The sequence below is a fragment of the Rhamphochromis sp. 'chilingali' genome (genome assembly GCF_963969265.1).
Source record: "Rhamphochromis sp. 'chilingali' genome assembly, chromosome: 3".
NCBI lineage: Eukaryota > Metazoa > Chordata > Actinopteri > Cichliformes > Cichlidae > Rhamphochromis > Rhamphochromis sp. 'chilingali'.
Window position 1 is genome coordinate 3288405 of NC_137931.1, and position 21837 is coordinate 3310241.

At 40.7% G+C, this 21837-nt stretch overlaps 2 protein-coding genes and 1 long non-coding RNA gene across 6 annotated transcripts in view; 1 reads left to right on the forward strand and 2 right to left on the reverse strand.

Annotated features, from left to right (window-relative positions):
- Positions 1-8122, reverse strand: part of LOC308394356 (neuronal membrane glycoprotein M6-b-like) — a 54118-nt gene extending 45996 nt beyond the window's left edge. The window contains exon 1 of the mRNA XM_080878637.1: positions 7998-8122. Coding sequence (XP_080734763.1) covers positions 7998-8001 — 4 coding nt within the window. The 5' untranslated portion in view covers positions 8002-8122. The remainder of the gene's footprint in view (positions 1-7997) is intronic.
- Positions 8123-10129: 2007 nt separating this feature from the next.
- On the reverse strand, positions 10130-12251 carry gemin8 (gem (nuclear organelle) associated protein 8). 4 transcript variants are annotated; one of them, XM_080878087.1, is made up of 4 exons: positions 12170-12251; positions 11843-11907; positions 11309-11651; positions 10130-11176 (listed from the first exon to the last, which is right to left on the reverse strand). In XM_080878087.1, the coding sequence occupies exons 2-4, from the start codon at positions 11843-11845 to the stop codon at positions 10917-10919; spliced, it is 606 nt and encodes a 201-aa protein (XP_080734213.1). In that variant the 5' UTR covers positions 11846-11907; positions 12170-12251; the 3' UTR covers positions 10130-10916. The 4 variants fall into 4 exon arrangements, with proteins under 4 accessions (XP_080734213.1, XP_080734215.1, XP_080734214.1 ...); XM_080878089.1 differs by having other exon boundaries at positions 11309-11648; positions 12170-12242; XM_080878088.1 differs by lacking the exon at positions 12170-12251 and adding an exon at positions 12031-12109.
- Positions 12252-19293: 7042 nt separating this feature from the next.
- Positions 19294-21193, forward strand: LOC308393979. The gene is made up of 3 exons (XR_013971071.1): positions 19294-19386; positions 19664-19697; positions 21118-21193. It is a non-coding gene; the product is annotated as an uncharacterized lncRNA (long non-coding RNA).
- The last annotated feature ends 644 nt before the right edge of the window (positions 21194-21837 follow it).

Sequence of the window (21837 nt, forward strand, 5' to 3'; positions counted from 1 at the left end):
ACCAGCTTCCATAGTTTGAGGAAGCTGGACTACAAGGAGCAAACCTATGCAGACACAGGAAGCATTCTGCTGTTTCTGAACAGACACTGCAGCCCTGAAGTTCTCTAGACATCATCCAACACAGGTGCAAATGAGAATGCAAATATCCAGCATCGGTAGATCAGATCAGTCGCTTTGACCTGCTAGCTTCCAAGTGCAAATTTCATGTGATGTTGGATTGTGCTGATGTGCAAACAGCACTGGGCACCATATGCAAGTGGGAACCATGTGAGCAGCTTCCTGTGCGCTTAACTAAGGCATTTCCAACTAAGGCATTTCCAGCTGAGGCGTTTCCAGTAGCGCGACTACATCTGAAGTGGGCTATTTCTTGAGTACACATGCACAGCTGAAAATCTGGGAACCCATCAGCTACTCTGCTGACTTAGCCTTTGGGCGTCACGGACAATTTTACGGGGCTTCCTGTGCATTCAGCAAACTACAGTCTTTGGAGATTCCCATATCTGTGCACCAGCCATTGTTTACAAGAGTATATTAAAAAAAGGAAAGCTAAATGACTATCAGGTGGTCACCCTGCTTTTCTCCAGGCAAAAGATTGTTTACCTGCACGCAACTAGCCTGCGTGCAGGTAAACAATCTGCTGAAATGATTGGTGCACATTTTATGCATTTACATATAGTAACTGTTTATAGAGATTACATAGTTGGTTACTTTATTCAGTTTTCTACACAAGCATACCATGCAGTGACTTCATATTTGCAAAGTTAATAAACAGAGATTAAAAAACAAGTATTTGTGGTCTGTTTTGGGGCACAGTCAAGCTGTCATAATGACAGCAGTGCTTTAGTGTCAGTACTCTGCTGTTCTAATCAGCTCAGTGGATCGGTCCACTTTTCTCCCTTTTTGCCAGCTCAGTGATCATTTATTCCTTCAGAATAAAACAGTCCTTGAAAATCTGAAGCCTTTGAAGTCTGTCTGCTCGACGGCTGTGGTGCTCAGTATCCATTCTGCAGATCAGCGCCGAGCAAAATCCACAGGAGAGGATGGAAGAGGACACGAGTTTCCACGCGCAGTCGAGCAGAGACGAACTGCAGCAAAAAAAAACGAGAGCACAAAGAGCAGATTCACGAAGGGGGACGCGGAGGGGAGGAGGGGTGGTGGTGGAAAGAATAATGATGAAGACAATAAGCAGGGGGATGATGAGAGGAGCAGATGCAGATGAAAGATGGGATGATGATGCTGACGATGATGGGACTAAAGTAGCAGTTTGGGGGGAAATAACAGGCAAAACTGGAGAGCTGAAAGTAGAGAAGTTTACGACGGCTGCCTGTAGAAAAATGGCTCCTGTTCTCCATCGCAGTAAATCATGTCATTTGGCTACATCCTGTCTGTTCTCAACTTCTCACCAGCCTAAAGGAGATAAACAGACCTGCTGGCTTATTGGAAACAGATGTTATGAATGGGAGAGAGAAAAGCAAAGAAAGAGAGAGGGGGAGATCCAGACGTGGAGGGAATAGGCAGAGAAGTAAGAGGTAGAAACACTTTGAATAAGTGGCCTAATGAGATCAACTTGAACGCTGCTGGTTTCAGGTCAGCCTCCAGTAAAACACAAACAGACGAAACTGCCAGTTTAACAAAAACATGAAACATGCGTCTCTGCAGTTTTTCTGAAATCTGTTTCTCCTCTGAAAAAAAAGACACGTGAACGTGAGCACTAGTCCAGACTGCGCCTTGTCCTCGGTTTGTTTTTTCTTTTCATGCCATGAAGAAGAAGTGTTAGCATGTCAACAGCTATCCCTCTGCACCCATGAATTAATACTGTATACTATAAATACACTGCTTGGTATATAACCTCTGTTCAATATCACAGAGCTCAGTTTATCTTCTTCCTAAAGCAAAGGACCCTAGACTTCAAATATACCAACCTTAGCATGAGGTATATGGGGCTTTGAGCTAAATGTGGAAAAATGTTGCCGTTAATTTCAGCGTGTTTCACTTGACAAACGGCGCCCCATAGAGGTAAGCTGCATTAGATTAGAGAAAATGTTCATTTTGATTTTAGATAATTCTAAATGACTACAGCAACTATAAGTTGGGACTAACCAGTATTGGTGCCATAGTTTTTTGGTGTCAATTTCTAGCAAAAAATTACAATATGTATATATTGGCATACATTATGTAGATGTTTCACTTTAGATACACAAATCTTTGTACACATTATATACAATGTACATATGCAAATCTGTTGATTGTTTAAATGCTTGTCCACTTTGAAGCCTCTCGATTCTGTGTATCACAAAAAAGCAGGATGGTCCTCCCAAGCAAACATAATAGAGCAACATGGTTTATTTACAAGGTTTTTGCCTTAAGCCCCACGCCCCCGGTACCGGGGGAAAAAGGAGGAGATCATGTTAATCACGGGGGGAGAAAGACATGTGTGGTATCCACAGAAACCTCTGAATCTCAGCTAAAATGTCATAAAAACAATTTCTACAACCACCAAACACACCGAAAACAAGCCACGATTAAACAAGCAGTCACATAAATGTGCAGAAGGCCGCTGAACAAACAAAGCCGAACAAGAAATTTGCTGCACCAAAAATTGGTCCACCCGAAGGATCGGGTCCCCCGACACAAACAGAGTAACATAGTGTACGCTGTTAAGTGCCAGGAGGATTGCCAGGATTTATACATCGGGGAAACCAAATAACCTCTGGCTAAGAGGATGGTACAACACAGAAGAGCTACCTCATCAGGCCAGGACTCTGCAGTCTATTTACACCTACAGGCCTGTGGACACTCTTTCAATGATGAGGATGTAACATCCTGGACAGGGAGGAACGCTGGTTTGAGCGCGGAGTCAAGGATATATGGAACGCCAGGACTGCCATAATGAATTAATTAAATACACCATTAAATAATTAATTAAATGTGGCAATAATTAATTAAAATTGGAATTAATTAATTAAATAAATAGTTATGATATATGTAATTAATTAATTATTGACACATTTAATTAATTATTTATGTATTTCACGTTTTAATTAATTATTGACACATTTAATTAATTAATTATTGACATATTTAATTAATTAATTATTGACATATTTAATTAATTATTTATGTATTTCACATTTTAATTAATTATTGACACATTTAATTAATTATTGACACATTTAATTAATTATTTAATGATATATTTATTTATTTCATTTTGGCAGTCCTGACGCCTGGCTCTCATCATGAAATAATTTTATCTGTCAGCCTCACCCATCAAACTCAGGGGGCGGGGTTAACGCTGATCGAGTCAAAACCATTGCTTTGGCCTGGTGGCCATTGTTTCTAGCGCACAACAACCGGCATGTGGAAGCTAACAGAACTGAGCTTTGAAAAACCCTGTTTGTGTGTTACCAAATACCGTTTTAATATTTTTTTAGCCGAGAATGTAGTGGTTTAATCTTCATGTGTCTGGTCGGTTTGTCAAGATACAGCCTCTTTGCAAAAGTGTTTCGATGATTTCGGAGATGTCGTCCCAGTCTCACGGCAAAGCGTGGGATAGACCCGCTCGCCTCGCAAGCAATCCCACCGACAAAGCGCAGGCCCCGGTACACAGCTGTAGTAACCCCCGCTGACTTCTTTTACTGAGGTTATATTTATCGGTGTTTTATTTCCTGATGTTCTTATGTGTCCTACGTGTTTCAGTCGCCAATTCTGAATTATAACTAACATTAAAAACATGTTTAAGGAGGAGAGAGAGCAAATAAATCTGTTTAACATCTGATCTTTGGGTTTTTGTTCAGTAATCAGCGTGACCTGTGTATAAACACATAAAAGAGATAACGTTGGTGTTTCCGTCATGTAGTAACTGCTGGCTTTAACTGTACAAAGGTTGTTCGACACTATGAAACACATACAGACTTCATGATGTTCGGCTAATATTTTTATTGTGAATATTAATCATGCTGACCTCGCTCTGTACACCACGCAGCGAGGTCAGCATATCCACGATATCCTCAGCTCCATGAGTTAACACAAAGTTTCCCAGCTGACTATCTAACTGCCAACTATTCCAGAGACGTGAAAATATACAGCATAAAGAAAAGTGTAAGAGACTCAGCAGCAGATTAGAATAACAGTTATACATTTAATAAATCACCAAATGAATCCAAGAAACGAGCAAACCTGTTCCGACAATTTGAATTTGTATTCCCTCAGCTGCAGACTCGCTGCTGTTTAAATGTTTGAAAAGGAAGATTAGATATAAAAAACGTCAAACATAGACTCAGTCTGCCTTCACATTTGATATGAGGCCAGCACGTATAGTGGCCTCAGCAGGCTATTACTGAAATACACGTGCTATATCATAAACTATGATATAAACAGGGAGGTCCTATTAACATGTTTAGTTTTAAAGGACACCTTCCTGCCTTTAGTCTCATTCATGAGCAGTATTCGTTTTCTTCTAACATCCAGAAGTCTGCACAATGTGTTTCATAGTTTGTAACAAGCCTTTGACAGGTAAACATAACATGACCGAAAAAGAAAAAAAAAAGAAAAAAAAAGAGAGAGAGTGTTGACATAAGAAGAGAAAATTCTCTCAATTATGGAGACAGACAAATGGTTCATTTATGTTTGATGTGTGTTTATTCCTCCCTAAATATCGTCGGTGAAGTTCGCCATGCACGTCAGATTTTCCTGCGCATTTTTATACCTCTGCCAACAGAGAGAGAAAAAAAATCACATTCTAACAGACAGCTGGTGCTTAGAATACAGTTGAATAACTATTAAAAAACAGATGATATTTAGATGATAGTTCAGTCTAACACATGTGCCAGTGAACCATTAAACGTCTGTGAAACTATGCAGTTATGAAACGTAACTTTAACCTCAGCCAAACCGATTTGCTCAGTTGTAAATAAAACAGCGAAGTAAACGTGACCCGACAGACAGAACCTGAGTGAATGAAGTCCAGCGTTTAACCACTGAGAGCTAAAACTCAGCTGAGGTTTGAAAGCTGTGTGCCGGTGATTGGACATCAGCCGCTGATAAAGCTGTTCGCCTATAAAGTGCTCTGTAAGGAAACAAGCTCCAGCAGCTCTGCGCTCGGGGAAAACACTATATTTACTTATCTTGTGCAGAAAAATGCGCTGACATTGCGTTATATCGAGCACCGGCTGCCCAGTTAAACTGTGACTATCACCAGGTAACGTAGGCGTGTTTCTTGAATTAGCAGCAGGTGTTAAACAGCTGACAGATGAGGAGGAGGATGCATGCAGGTAAACTGAGGGTCTGCTGAGCTGATCGCTGGTTTCGTGAGAAAAATGTCAGCTCGTTCTTTATGTTACAGAAGCACAGAGACACAAGACCAGGCGGAAAGAGACGATCGTTCGGTGAAAATGAGAATCTGCGAATGCAACATGTGGAACACGGAGAGTGGAATATGTAAACAAACCGGTTAACGTAACCCCCTCGGTGCACTCTGCATGCTAACTGTTAGCAGAGCTAGTGAAATCTCTGAAAACATCTGAGCACTTTTGCAAACATGTTCTATGTTGACAACCTGACCAGACATACGTCGCGACATTCGCGGCTAAAACACTGTTAAAAGTGTAGCTGGTGACAGAAAAACGGGGTATTTTAAAACTACACCACCACCATTGCTGCCTGTGATTTGATCTGCATTCTGGGATACCTGGCTGCCCCAAGTCTACACAAGCAATCGATTATCTAGGATCGACCTGTTTTGACTTACTTTGCACGGCAACCAATCAAATGTTAGAGAAGCTGCATGGGCAGCGTTAACCCCGCCCCCTGAGTTTGATGGGTGAGGCTGACAGATAAAATTATTTCATGACGAGAGCCAGGCGCCAGGACTGCCAAAATGAAATAAATAAATATATCATTAAATAATTAATTAAATGTGTCAATAATTAATTAAATGTGTCAATAATTAATTAAAATGTGAAATACATAAATAATTAATTAAATGTGTCAATAATTAATTAATTAAATGTGTCAATAATTAATTAAAATGTGAAATACATAAATAATTAATTAAATGTGTCAATAATTAATTAATTACATGTGTCATAACTATTTATTTAATTAATTAATTCCAATTTTAATTAATTATTGACACATTTAATTAATTATTTAATGGTGTATTTAATTAATTCATTATGGCAGTCCTGGCGTTCCATACTCAAGACCATTGATCAGTGGTTGTCGAATTTGCATATTAATGATTAAGGAACTGACCTCCCAGCCCACTGTTCCTTCAGTGGGCTGGTTTCAGTCATTATGCAAATATACTGTTTATAAGATTTGGGGAAACCTGCAGTCATCTGAGACTGAAGAAGTCACTTGGATGAGTGACGAAACGTTTCTCCCACAAAACGCTACGTCCAGATGAACAGAATCAACTTTTGGAGATGAACAAGAAATTCTTTAGACTTCATGTAACCGGCTAAAGACAGGCTGGTTTGCTTCCAGAGCTTTTACTGACTCCAAACACCAAGTTTCATCATGTTCAGACCAAAATTCACTGAATGAGCCGTTACTGTGATCCTATTGGCTCAAACGATTAAAAAGAAGTGTCAATCATGTAAATTGACCAAAAGAAACCAAAGTTACAGCCCCTCAGAGAATTAAACGCTCCATGCGCACGGCAGAAGAGGGCCAATACTATGTAAATGTGTGGTTAATTCTTCAAAAATGTATATATATATATATATATATATATATATATATATATATATATATATATATATATATATATATATATATATATATATATATATATATTTAAAAAAAATAAATAAAAAAAGCTTTTTTAGGCCTGTTAATAAAATTTAGTAATTTCTGCTCTTTAAGTCCTAAAAAATTAAACTGGCAATGTGTCCAATTGTGTGCCAAAATTGAACATTCATTGTTTTCAGCTAGAAAATAAAACTAAATAGTGTACATGGCATTAGTAATACAGCTATGGTGGCCATTTATATCAGTTCTTCCAATTTATGAGTCAAGAGGAGAACATCAAACTGTCTTTGCACAACTACTTACAAAGATATTTCCCTTCCCACTGTTTAAATAAAACCCCTTAATTCTGAACAATTCTTGTATTTCTTTATTTCTCTTCTCATTTCCTGTGCCATACTTTCTGTTTCCTGTTGAAAACAAAGCAAATCTTAATCTCAATGAGATTACCAATCTGATTTGAGCTAATAAAAGAACAATGTGCAAAAACCCTGGAACAAGCATCCACCTCTACGCAACAACTGTCTTCCGTGTCCAGCCCGTTTAATCCACAGCGGGGAGCGGATCACTCCCTCTTAATCCAATCAACATCGACTCTCACATGAGTAGATAAGGTGGGGAGAGGTAACCGCTGTGTGCTAGCCGAGAGCCAAGGAATGTCACATTTTTACCTTGCAACAGGAGAAATGCATCACGTGATTTGGCGAGGATGGGATTTTTGTACATTTTGAACTCTAATAAAACATCTTTAAAAAGATCTGGAACATGTCCGGATTATTGGAAGGGAAATTAGTCTAAATCTAAAATGAAATCTACATCCACCCTCTCTCTAAAGGTGTAAAAGCTTTAATCCATGCCCTTTCCACTCACACGCGTGCACCACTGCCAAGACGCCAACAGCGTCTTCTGATGGCACAGTGTGACATCAATCAGCAGATACACGACCGCGCAGGAGAGCGCGGGCACGTTGATTTGAAACCATAACTGCCTAATGAGCGTCAGAAGAGTGATCGTGTGACAAAAGGCTGCAAAGATATTCAGAGTGAAACGGTGAAAGTTAACAGACCGAGGCTTCAAAGTGATAATCAGACATGCAAATAAGAATCACACCGACAACACGCAGCTCAACACGGCCAGGACAGATCTCTGCAGCATCCATCACGAAATGAACCCGCTCCCCTGTGCAAGAGTTGAAATGCAAAATAAGCAAAAACAGCAAACATGTAAAAACACAGTTCGCCTACCCATGTTTTCAGCTGTTGTGGAAGCTGGTCCGGACACTGTAAGTGACTGTAAGGTGATGTCCACAGGTTGTCTGGAGAGGTCGGGAAGGAGAGGGGAGGGGGGAGGCAGAATGAAAACAACTGCACGTCCCGTTCTGGAATCAGAGGGGGGAGGAGGAGGAGGGGGGGGGGGGGTGACGTCACCCCGGGGTTAGAAATGGATAAGGCTTCATTAATCCAAACGCACAAGACAAGTGTCCTGGTCAGTTCTTCGCCTAATTATAAGACAGAGGTCCACTTTAACAAAGCGCAGCCCAGCTTTAACTCATTTAAATCTGTTTTACATTTGTTTGTTCGCTCATTGAATATTTATGTATGTGTTTTTTCTTTTTAAATAGCTTATTATTTATTTATTTATTCACTGGCAATAAATAAATAAATAATTCATGAAAATATTTCTTTATTTTTTGCTCATGAAATGATCATATCATCACATCATCATGTCATTTACTTTTCCTGTGACGCCCATAATCACTGACTCATGAGTCATAATAACAATTTTGAATATACAACTTATATGAAAAATATTTCTGAAAAATATTTAATTTTTTCAATATTTATTTGTCAATAAAAATAGTATATTTTTACATGAGCTTGTTTTTATTTATAGTTTTCATTTTTAATTGAATAATAATTGAAAATAATTGAAAAGATTTAATTACCCGATGTTCTCTAATGTGTTCCTGTGACTTTCATAATCATAATGAATTGCAGACAACAAACATGTTATCTTGTTGTATAACATGTTTTTTAAATCATGTATCTATTTATTGATAAATGTGATTTTAAAATTAATTTGCATTTATTTACTCTATTTACTGGCTAATCAGTTGGTTAAAACAACAAGTGTAAGTCATTCCGATGTGTCACCACTTTACAAAGACCTGGACGAAGAACCAAACCTTCATCTTTAGGAAATTGGTTACGAGGTTTAGAAGCAACCCAACCCCAACCAAGATACAAGCAACTGCTCCAAAACCAGCACCTTTAAGCTCAAATAAAATCTGCAGTTGCCCACGTAGACGAGCCAAACACCATCTGGAGAAAAGTTTTATAGTTGAGGTGTTTGGTCACAGTTTGCAGTAGTAAAGGTGAAGCTTTCCAACCTAACAACAGTGTATCAGCTGTCATCATGCTCTGGGGCTGTATTGCTGCTACTGGTACTTCTTTAGCATGAAGTCTACCTCCACATTCTCCAACTTCACCTTAAATCAACAGTTAGATGGTTTCAAATGTGGGCACAGTTTGGTGTTCCAACAGGACAATGATCCCAAATATACATCAAAACTGGTTTTGGAATGGAAAAGCAGGCTAACATTGAACTCCGAAAAGCCCTTCTGAAAGCCTCAACCTCAAGCATTCTGAAAATTTGAGGACTATGTTTAAAGGTTGGGTCCATGCTGGGAAACCAAACAAATTAAATGAAGTCTACCAACTCAATGAAGAAGACTGGTCAAATATGTAATTTTTCTATATTTAAATTTTATTTATATAGCACTAAATCACAACATCAGTCGCTCAAGGTGCTTAAAAGCTCTTTAGAAGCTCACTGAGGGGGAAAAAGTATCCAGTACTTCACAAAAAGATTAGAGAAAAGCCCAACAAGTAAGAACTTTAGTTTTTCTCGTCTCCGCTCCCGTTAATCTCGCGACCCATCCGATTTATCTCATGACCCCGCAGAGGGGAATCAGAGGACTGAAATACCAAACGTCCCTTCTGAGCAGCTGAATACAGAGTACTGAAAGTGCTAGCATCACAGTTTCACTTCCTTTTTCTTTTTTGATAAGTAAGAAAAACACAAAATGCCTGCATTTTTTTTAGTGTCAACACTTAATAATTAAATCATTACATTTAATGAAAAATAAAACTGCATTTGCATCCACTACCCCACAAATTCAGAAATAAATCTTCCAAGTCTGACACTAAAAGCTTTAATGTATGTTGAGAAAATAAAAATTCTAATTAAACAACCAACCAACCAACTTGAATTACACAGTTTTATTTCTGAGTACAGAAATGTGCTGAAGAGCAGTTATATAATTGGATTTCCATCTCACAGCGATGCCACTAAAAATTACTGAAAGCAAAGGAAGTTTCATGTGGACAGAAAACACTTTATTACAAACAGAAATCATATAAAATACACATCCTCCCGTTTAAAAAAAACGGAGCAGCTTGGTGCAAACACAAACAAGATAAAACAGAATAGTCAACACCCCCCCTCCCCAGAGAACTCACACGAGTGGCTTTGAAGCCAGTGAATGTCAGAATCGGAGAACCGCACTTTAGAAGTAGCAACAACAAATCACTCTTGTTGTGTAGGCAGAGGCAGCCATGCAGGAACGCTCCCAAATCTGAACACAGGGAGGGGAGGGAGGGGGAGGACGTGGGGCTGACAATGTTTTTTGTGGTTAAACTAAGTTGACAGGCATAAGAGGAGCTACTGCAGCATGAAACATCACCGAGCCAGAGGGTAAACAAAAAGAGATTAGGAGGAAACACAGGCGCAGGCTGTTTGAATACATTTGCATCACCTGTGGGGGCAAATTTACTGCAACTCTGACCCTCCGCTCACGCTGCTTCTCACTTTTTAGCGCCGAACCAACAGGATGTTTTGGGGGACTAAGTGCTGGTGTTTCATGCCATAAATTAAAAACCAATTTATGCAGTAGGGTAAACCTCGTGTTTCGTACTGCCACAGCCAGAGGTTTTTAATCTGGAGCAGCAGCCGACAGGTCGGGGATGTTCGTGTTTGGCCGAGCAGAAGTTTTGTTTTCTTCCTTGAAATAACTTCAAACCTCCTAAACCCGTTAGTTCTACATCAGCAGCTCGCAGAGGGATCAGAGCATGGATCGTCTCCAGATCAAACTGTTTACGGCGTCATAGCTTCAGCGGGATCACGGGCCAGTACTTGGGCTGCTTCAGGTCACAGTTTCTTTCGAAATTGAGTTGCATCGCCGCCTCCATGGCCATGATCTTGGCCGCATCCCCGCCGTACAGCTTCTTCATCTCGGCCGTGCGTCTTTCGCCGGGTCGCTCCAAGGGAGGGGCGACACTGCTCCGCAACGAGAAGCTGTGTAGGTCCTGATCGGCCGGCACGTAGCTGCCCTGCTGCTCCGCCTCCATCTGCTGCTGCTTCTCTGCAAGAACGACAACACGGACCATTTTTGGACACATACCAGACAGGCTCCTCACCTTAGACTAAACATCTGGAGAGGCTGCGCTTTTAAAAATTGACCTTTTAAAGCACCTGCTCCCCTTTGTTTACTTACTGAGCTCCTCCCTGTGTCGCTCAGTCTGGGCGAAGTACTGCCGGAGCTCCTCGCTGATCTCCATGTTGCTCACATCGCACTCAATCTCGCTTTCCGAGCTACTTTCCTCTGCATCGTCCGCCTCGTCTTCGCTGTTGCTCTCTGCAGAGCTCCAGTCAGCATAGCGAGGCCGGTCACCGGGCCCCTCCTCCTGGTAGCAGCAGGGGCCGTAGGCAGCCTCCAAGGCCTTTCTGTAGGCGCGCCTGTGCCTCTGATGCCATGCCATGGCCTGCCGATAGTGCTGCCAGTATCGGCTGTACACCGGGCTGGAAAACCAGGACATCACAGTGCTTATGTCCTCCTGCTGATGAGAAAGATGAGCAAAGGTCTTCTCAGCTTGATCATTTGAAAATGTCCTCTCTGACTGATCGCAGTGATTAGCATACAAGAACATGAGCTAAAGAGTGCTCCTGAAAAAGCCTCGTCTGTCAGTTGAGGGTAGAATAAGTGGCGTGATCCTACAAAATAAAAGCATTTCTATCTCAGTTTACTGACCATGACTGCAGACAGCTGCAGCTTCTGAGATGTTCCTCTTTGTTAATGTTTCGTCATCGGTAAACCTGCAATTTATGAACAAAGTGGTTTACGAAGGCAAACCAGCCAACAGAGAGTAAAGTAAACACCGCAGGTGTTTGAGAAACTCTCAAAAACACATTGCGGGTTAGCGAGGCGCGTGCTGACACCTGGCAAACAAAAATGGACGCTACGTACGTCACTTTTCACCCAGCCACACGCCAACAACACACTCCGACTTTTCACATCATTAATGTGTCAGTGTAAGCGTTGTGACCCGATAAATGCCTCACATTATCAAACTCTTACCTCTGTGGAGCCAGCTACTTTAGCATCTATCTTACTTCCTCGGAGAAAATTTCCCAGCAGCCTTTGAGTCCCTGCACAATAACTGCTGGCTATTTGGCGCCACCCAGTGGATCCTGTGCGAACATGCACCCACGTTCAACAGTTGGACGTCGCACGTGACAATAAAAACGCCGCTGCATATTACATTTATTGGTGAATTTATTCATTCTTTCCTTTTTATGCTAGTAAAACGGTAAGATTAGTTTATTTCGCTGGCTTTGAATTATTAGCTTTACACGAGAGACACTCGCTTTGCTGTTTTTTAAATTACACATTTATTCATCTAATACAAAATCTCACTCCAACATTGTGAAACTCTAAGGTGTTTTGTCACGAAGTAAATAAGGTAAGTAAAGGAAATAATTTAGAGGTTTTTATTTGTTTTTGTTGATGTCATTTGTGCACTTGCCCTTATTCTCGTCCCTCATCTAAAAGCTGTTTGCGAGACCATGCCAGGCCTCAGGGACCGCCCCACATTTAACGCTTCTTTTATGCTTCAGCAGGTGCAGTGTGAAGGCCAAATCTACTTGAAGACAGTGCTTGTTGTCAGATGGAGGAAGTGTTGCTTGTGCTATTGTTGGTCTAACATGCAAAGTTATGAAATGAAACTGAGTGTTAACAACAATGCCCACTACAGCCACTGTACTTTCAGGTTTCTCCATCCCCCATAAACTCCACTTATACTTCTTTCCCTATTCTGGTCAACTTGTCAACCAATCAGCATCTGACTTGCAGATCATCCATGTACAGCGACATGCAATTGGGAGACAGGTGGGTGAAAACACCTTTGAAATGCAAACGCCGATGAACAATGTTGACTATATAGTGTCTGTTCTTGCTCATAATACATCTGGCACAAACATTATTGTGACTTACTGTGCTGGACTGAAATAAAATGACCCAGCAGATGGTGCAGTTTTAAAACGGTTCACTGAAATTTATTCTGCTGCTTTTTTTCTTTTTCTTTTTTTTGTTTTCAGCCACAAAGACACACATCTTGTGTATCTTTGTGCATGCATGTGACCCCAGCTCTGACAATGAAAATGATTAAACTAGTAGCTTTAAATTGTCAGTCTCTTAAAATCCTTCCATTCTCTTCCGCTTATCCCTATCAGGGTCTCAGGGGGCTGGAGCCTATCCCAGCTGCCACAGGTCGAGAAGCAGGGTACACTCTGGACTGACTGCCAGCCTGATGCAAAAAGATGGACAACCATTCGCACCTATGGGTTATTTAGAATCAACAATTCAACTAACCCCACTAAGTGCATGTCTGTGGACTGAGAGAAACCCACTCAAACATGGAGAGAACATGCACGCCACACAGAAAGGCCCCCATATTTTACGTTCTACTATAAATATAACACATACACAATAAATACACATTTATAGATCTTTCCTGTGCTCTTGGGGGGCTCCAACCTGCTTATCAGTTTGCTTATGCTTCAGGGCCAGTTATGTTCACTAGGGACACACTTGAAATTCATCCAGTTAAAGTACACTGTTGTCGCGGCCATATTGAGACAGAGGTCTTGCATGAAAGCGTGGCGTTATAAGCTGTCAGCTAAGGGTTGCGGGTTGGTTAGTAGCCTGCAGATGCAACTCATGTATTCAGCAAGCTAGCAAAATCCAAGGTGTTGCACGTGATTTTTGATGGTGGTTAGTGGGGCTATTTAACATGTGAGTCCATCAGGATTGACTTTTGGGGCTGCCGTTAGATAGACCAGTGTCTGCACTGGTACTGAATTATATTTAAGGACGTTTTGTGTGATTGTGCGGTTACAAAAGGCCAAAATAGGCATTTATTATTTTTTCAAAGCGATAATAAATATTTTTCATTCTTCCATAAATTGCTTTTATTTTGAAAAGCAGTATTATGTACACTGAATTTATTTATGTGACTAGATGCTGCATTTTAATTCACATTATGCACAAGGACATGCTGTTACATGCATGCAGGCAGAGCAGCAACACACCAAGTTAATTTTTTCATGAATTCATGAACTTTGCAATCAATAATGACTCAAGCAGTAACTTACAGTGGCTTGCAAAAGTATTCGGCCCCCTTGAACTTTCCCACATTTTGTCACATTACAGCCACAAACATGAATCAGTTTTATTGGACTTCCAGGTGAAAGACCAACACAAACTGGTGCACACGTGAGAAGTGGAACGAAAATCATACATGATTCCAAACATGTTTTACAAATAAATAACTGCAAAGTGGGGTGTGTGTAATTATTCAGCCCCCTGAGTCAATACTTTGTAGAACCACCTTTTGCTGCAGTTCCAGCTGCCAGTCTTTTAGGGTCTGTCTCTACCAGCTTTGCACATCTACAGACTGAAATCTTTGCCCATTCTTCTTTGAAACAGCTCCAGCTCAGTCAGATTAGATGGGCAGCGTTTGTGAACAGCAGTTTTCAGATCTTGCCGTTCCACTTCTCACGTGTGCACCACTTTGTGTTGGTCTTTCACCTGGAATTCCAATAAAATTGATTCATGTTTTTGGCTGTAATGTGACAAAATGTGGGAAAGTTCAAGGGGGCTACTTTTGCAAGCCACAGTATATACACATATCTATTTATTTATTAGAAAGAGTTTCATTTTCTATTTTTGTCAATAGTTAGATTTGCTTTCCTCGCATTTGAATGAATCAGGATATCATTTCGTTGTGCTTTTGTCTTAATGACAATAAAAGATTCCGATTTAAAATAAAGTTTGGAGTAATTTGAATGAACTTAAATATGATTTGGAAATACAGATTTGATCGCAGAGTTGTAGAAATGCCACACGTGACCTTATACAAGCGAGGACGCTGTCATATTTGAGTAAGGGGGTGTAAAAGCCGAAGAGAGTGTTTGAGTGCTGCTGAGATGTCTGACTGTATAAGTGGGTCATGCATTGGCTTCAGGCTTCAAAGCTTTCAGAGGAAATGCAAAAAGACAGATGTGTCTTTTCAGTGTTGTTCACATGGATGTGTTAACAGCACAAGCAAAAAGAATAATAAGTACTTCATTTTCTATTTCGGTGGTTCTGGATATCATCAAATATGTTGTCAACGCTTCCTTAAATATCACCCCATGCTGCTGACTGAGTGATAATACCTCGTGAATCGCACAGAGGAGGATTAGTAGTTTGGATTATTGTTTTATCATTCAACAACTGGATTAATTTCATTGCCTCATCCCCAAAGTGTCAAAAGTTGACACAATTAATGAGAACTTAATTGTGTCCAGTGATGCATGATTTATGTTCCGATATCTGTAGTGTTTGTAATCATATCTGCGATTGCCTTTTCTTCTCCTTCTGCTGGCAGGTCTCAGAGATAATTGTTTATGTGTCACCCACAACAATGTATAGAACAAGGGTGAAGCTGGTCAGGCAGCATCTGTTATACTTGATTTTGAGCTTTGCTTTCCCCCTTTTTTCTTTTTTGGTTGCATTTCTCAGATGAAAAAGAAAAGCCATTATCAGACAGCGATCTAACCAGCATTACTAACAAACAAGAGCAAACGGCACAAAGAGGAGGCCACAAAAACCCACACCTGAAACTATGAGAGGCTCCTGAAGCTGCGGTTTTGTTCTTATTTTGCTTTCTTCCTATGAAGTTCTTGTAAGCTTCGTATGTTTTGGAGTATTACCGCCCCCTCCTTATGTGCACATAGCCTTGCCTTTGCTAAAGCATCTTGCATCTTGGAACAATGGACTATCATTGCCACTGTCTGTGTAGGAGGGGGTCTCGCTCTGGGGTGCTATCTGTTGCATCCTGTTAAAAAGGCTCATGACTTGTTTGCTTTCAGCTGATGGTGCAGCTGTTATGATACAAACGCCTCCATCAAAACATCTGTTGTAACCTGACCATTATTCACTGCGAGCCTTATAGTCCATGCTGCTCTATTTTTATTAGGTACATGTTCAACTGCTCATTTATGCAAGTAGCTAATCAGCAAATAACATTTAGGCATGTAGACACGATCTAGATGACCTGCTGAAGTCCACACTGAGCATCAAAATGGTAAAGAAAGACGATCTAAGTGATTTTGAACTTGGCATGATTTTTGGTGTCAGATTGGTTGGTCTGAGTATTTTAAAAAACTGTTGATTTACTGAGATTTTCCCACACAGTGATCTCTACAGAGAATAGTGCGAGCGAGGAAATATCAGGTGAGTGGGAGTTCTCTGGGTGGAAAAAGGCCTTTCTGATACCACAGGTCAGGGGAGCATGACTGCTATAAGCTGAAGGCTGGAGTCACTCAAATGACCAATCATTACAATCAAAGTAGGCAGAAGAGCATCTCTGAATGCACAGCACATTGGGCCACAGCAGCAGAAGAGCACACTGGGTAGCACTCCTGTTAGCTAAGCACAGAAAACTAAGGTTACAACACACCAAAGTCGGACAGTAGAAACCTTAAAATAAACAACATTCAAAGATTTATTACCTCCCATACTGTAAGAGCACTGGACAGTCACATGTGTCTGCATGATCATGGAGGGAGTTTTCTAATGTTTGACCCTAAACGCTGCTTCTGTCTCCGTCCTATTTGTGCTTTGCTCATCATTTAAAGCCTGCATGCTTCGCTCAGGAGCAACATCTGTCCCCAGACAGCCACGTTGACTTTAACGTGCTTCTTTCTGTAATACATGTAGTGTTGCATTAACACAATCATGTACATGATTCTGTTTATTAATAGTAGCTGAAAGCAGAAATGAAATAGCAGCTAGCATGCATTACTGTGATGTTTTGACCTAGTTTCATTTGTTCACTACTTGACCATATCATTCAACTATATCATCACATGCACATTTACCGCCGTGACAACCTTTCAGATCTATACTGAAGACAATAGCAACAGCCGCTCTGTGTCTTTGCTTGTTTGGTCTGGTGTCTAATTTTACATTTCTGTCTGTTTACCTGTCTCTGTCGCAGTTTCAGTTTTCAACTGTCTGCTTGTAGCTGAGGATGTTTTAATGCAGCTTTCATACAAGATCAGAGGTCTGGATTTGGACTGGGTCATTGCGACACCTCATTCTTTACTTTCCGTTGTAGATTTGCTGCTGAGTTGTGCTTGGGATCATTGTCCTGTTAGATGACTCAGGTTGAGCGAGGCTTTAGCTGTCAGACAGGTGGCCTCACATTCGACTCGAGTATACTTTGGTACACAGCAGAGTTCAAGGTCAACCCAAGGTAATGTACCCAAGGTAAGGTCGTGTGCCTGCAACAAGCCCAAGTCATCACCCCCCCGCCACCGTGCTGACAGTTGATATGAGGTGTTTGTGGTGATATGCTCGTTTAATTTTAGCCGAACGTGGTGCTGTGCATTATGACCAAACATCTCCACTTTGATCTTTGTTCCAGATGTCTTGTGGTTTGCTGAGATGCAAGTTTGCAAAGCTAACCCAAGCTGCTCTGCTCTTTGAAAAGAGGGGCTTGTTTTAAGGAAACACTTCCAATCAAGCCATACTCGCTGTCTTTTCTTTCACGAACTTTAACGTTTAACATGATACTTGAGGCCTGTAGCGTCTGAGATGTAACACTTTTTGTCACAGACCTCATGAGAACATAATGTATTAAAACACACCTGAATGCTCCAGACCAGCAAAGCCCCCTTTTATAGAGGCCCTCACACGTGCTGATGATCAGTTGATGATTAGCAGCATCTCGCTGCTATCCTTGACAATCAGAAGCAGTAAGAGTGCGTTGAGTGTTTGTTAAAGAGATCATGACACGGTGTAATAGGTCACGTGTGGGTTACACATTTGGTTGACAAGCACCTCAGTTAAGTTCCAGGAGGAAGCACAGATCCCTTTGGGATTACATCAAGAATCCCATGTAAAAGGCTGCCAAAACAAACCAGCAGAGCTTTCTGCTGTGGCTAAAAGTGGCTGTTAGCGTTCATCTGAGACTTAAAAAATATTTTTTAAAGGTGTAAAGGGTTACTATGATACATTATTATATCCTTATATCTAAAACCTTTGATGTGAAAGCCTCTGAGGAGTATAAACACTGTGGCCAATGTGCTTTAGCACTAATGTTGTGATTAAAATGAAGACCCTCCAGTTTAGTCATTGGCTGAATGTTACTTGACAATTAGAAGCAGTTGCTTGTTGCGCTTCCCTGTCTCGGCACTTCTACCTTGACTCCACTTCTACTTGATACTTTTTCTCTTGTGGTTTGATGATTAGTGTGTCAAAGGATTGCATTCAGCAGGTTTCGTTTTCTTCTGGGTATAACGTCTTGATTTGTTTGGACATTGCTGCAGCTATGGACCAGAGGGCTTTGTGGTTTGCTCTGTTTCTGCCTCTGTCTTTGAGTTTTGACACTGAAGGTACTGTATGATTACACACATCCAATCAGTTTTAAAGTCTTGTAGAATAACAGCAGACTATAGCACTGACCTATTGTTCTTAAAGTAGCCTTTAACCCCTTTTTGGAGACAGTTGGCGCAATTAGGCCAAACAGATCTTCATTACATCTTCTTTAATTACAGAGACGATCATGAGAACCATTGGGGAACAAAAAGATGTCACTCCACTTTGCTCCAAGTCTAGAGTGGATTACATTTGGATAGTGTGCACGATAAAGACAAAAGGGAACAGGCCAAAAGGCTGTCGTCTGCAGTATCAACATGGACGGGGCTTTGAGAACGAGTGCGACTCCAGGTTCAGGCTGGTAAAAGAAAACCGAGTCGTGTTTCTCCAGATGATCAATTTAACAGCAGAGGATAGTGGGAAGTCCACCTGTGAGTGTTCCCGTAGCGATGGGACAGATATTATCCATCTCCTTATCTCGGCTGAAGGTGCGTGTTTGCTTTGTTCTTTCTCTCATGCCTGTTTCTGTTTGCCTCCTGTGCTGCTGTTCGAGTTGTGCGCAGACTGCTGTTGAATAAATCGGACCTGCATCACAGACTCATTCTTTTGAATCATGACTAAAATGAAAACTAATTGAGGGACATTAGCTCTTGTACTGATCCTAACATTAAAACTGGAGGTAATGTCTAAAGTCTGGTTTTGCTCTGTTTTTCTACGTTTTCTAACTTTTTCTTTTGTGATTTTTTTCTAGAAGCTCACACTTCTCCAGTGAGGCAGCTGATGTCTATCACTGTGATTTGTATATGTCCTGGAATTGTCATTGTAGTCGGAGTTGTCCTCGGATTTATCCTGAGACAAAATCGCTGCAGGTGAAAATTTGTTTCTTGCACTTTAAATTTAAGCAGTTTGTGTTTACAACACACAGAGAAAAGAACTGTAACTTAAACAACTGGACAATCAGTAATCAAACAATTTTAGTTTGTAAAGATGATTTAATTGTGCATGTCAACATTTAGAGATTAGAGATTAGAGAGAACATTAGACACTAATTTCAATCAAACTGTATGTAACTGAACCTGTAATAGATTTAGGATTACCTCATCTGTTTCACTGAAGCATGGCTCTAACTGTCACTTTTGTTCACAGATACCCTACAAGGAAAGAGCCACCTGTATCAATAGTAAGTGAATCCTCTTGTTCTTTATTCTGTTGTTCTGCGTTCTTATAACACAGTAAAAGAATCAAATTTATTGTGTGCATTCCTACAAACTATACATTTAGAAATCTAGCTAGCCCTCTTATCCAATGCAACATAAAACACTTGGAGAGATGCATAAATTCTGTATAAGTCAGAAAATAAAAGTTGAGAAATGAAACCACTTGAAAATCCTCTCATGTAGTTGGCAGCTGGCACTTCACCGATAAAACCTCACGATTGTTGCTTAGAGGATCAAATAAAAATGTTCGACACTCTCAAAAATGCTGCCTGACAGTTATGCTGCCAGAGTTTAGAACATAATGCTTTGGAGGAGCCCACTTAAGACAAACAAGGATGTCTCTTAAAGGATGCACATCTTAGAGACAGAGAACTGAGAGTCAAAGGGATTTTTCTTTCCGTTCAGGGTCAGTAGTGAGAGAGAAAGACCAGGGGGACTTTGGTAAAGCGAACAGCTCAGACTTTCAGTATGATTCAGGTTTCGCAACAACACTTGTAGCAGGACATGAAACATTTTTTCCAGCTTAATTATGTGGAAACCTTTATTTACCTTTAAAATGCTCGAAATGTCACGATTTGGCTTAAAGTCAGACACAAACGCGAGTACGGAGCAGAACAAAAGCCAAGCTTCACTGTGAGGCGGATGGTAATGTCAGCTAACAGGGCATGAAGAGGCCGAGGAAAACTCATAAGAGACGCAGCGAGGAAATCAATGGACAGTCAAGTGCAAAATGAACAGAGACCGAGCACTCGGTAATTACAATAGAACAACAACTGTCCAAAGGTTTAAGCACCAAAATATAAAGGAACCTCAGTTTTCCATTCAAGTCACTGACCCTAAACACTCGTTTTAATCTAAATCAAGCTTAACTTTTAGACCAAAATGATGTGGAGACGTTAAATCTGATAGTCACCTTAATATATTACAAATATAAAGCAAGCTCTTGTTGGTTGAGCTGTCTGTGTTCCCTGCGGCTCAGGCCACCGAGATACTCGCTCAGCAAACACAGATGGGGTCACGCCTGCATGCAGGTCAAAGGTGACAGTCTTCAATTTGAATTTAAGCTGATGATACTCTTTGCAATCACTTCCCAAATCCCACCTTTATGCTAACTTTAATCTGGCAGAAGCAGAAGGAAGTTGGGAAGCAGCCATTATTGCTCATGTAACATCTGCTTGCAATGAAGCTGGCCAAAGCCCACAGAGAGAGGGCGAACCTCAGCAGCAGCAGCACAGGTCTCCTGATCACAGCCCGAGTGCATAAGCTCATAGTGTGAACTATTATGTGACCTCGTGTTTTTTAAAGTGAGTCACTGGCTGCCAAATATATATGGAAAGCTTGTTTATGAGCACAAAAACCTTACACATTTGGATGTTTTTACAGGGTAAAATCGATTATGATGCTACATACACAAGCCTTTACCGGGAGTCAGATGAGTTCTACCAGACTGTGCGACGTCAGGCTTACAACAGCGAGGAGGCGACAGATAGAGATGCAGCCATCACTGCGGTGACCGCCCAGCTGAAACAGGAAATAGAAAAAAGAAAGAGAGATCAAAGTTTTGACATATATCAGAATATAACTTTTTAAGAAACAACGATTTCTTTTCTGTTTTTTTCTTTTTGTTACTGATGTGTTCATATCTTCAGCAAGTTTTTCGTTAAACTAAACAATGGAAGAAAACCACAGAGCAAGCTTTATATCATTAAATCATTATTTCTTTTGCTATGTGCCTCTAGGCCCTCAATTTCAATGCAATAAGATATGGGATCTGCTTTTAGGGTTTTATATTCATTCAATTAAAAGCAGCTGTTTTTAACTGTTTGCACTGCTGCGTGTGAGTTGTGTTGTTGTGGCCAGTGTCAGATGTTACTCCCACACATATGCACGTGTTTACAAAAAAACAAAATCACCAAACGTCGACCACAAACTAAATTGACCACAGACGTCTTATATGAAACTTAAATAAGAGCCGACATGAAACATTTTTGCATTCATGCACCTGAAAGTGAGAACTGAGAAGTTGAAGTTTACCCATCAGCCTTTGTGAAAAAGAGAGTTTCTCAGGACTCCTCTGCACTCCTACGCGCCCCCATCAAATAG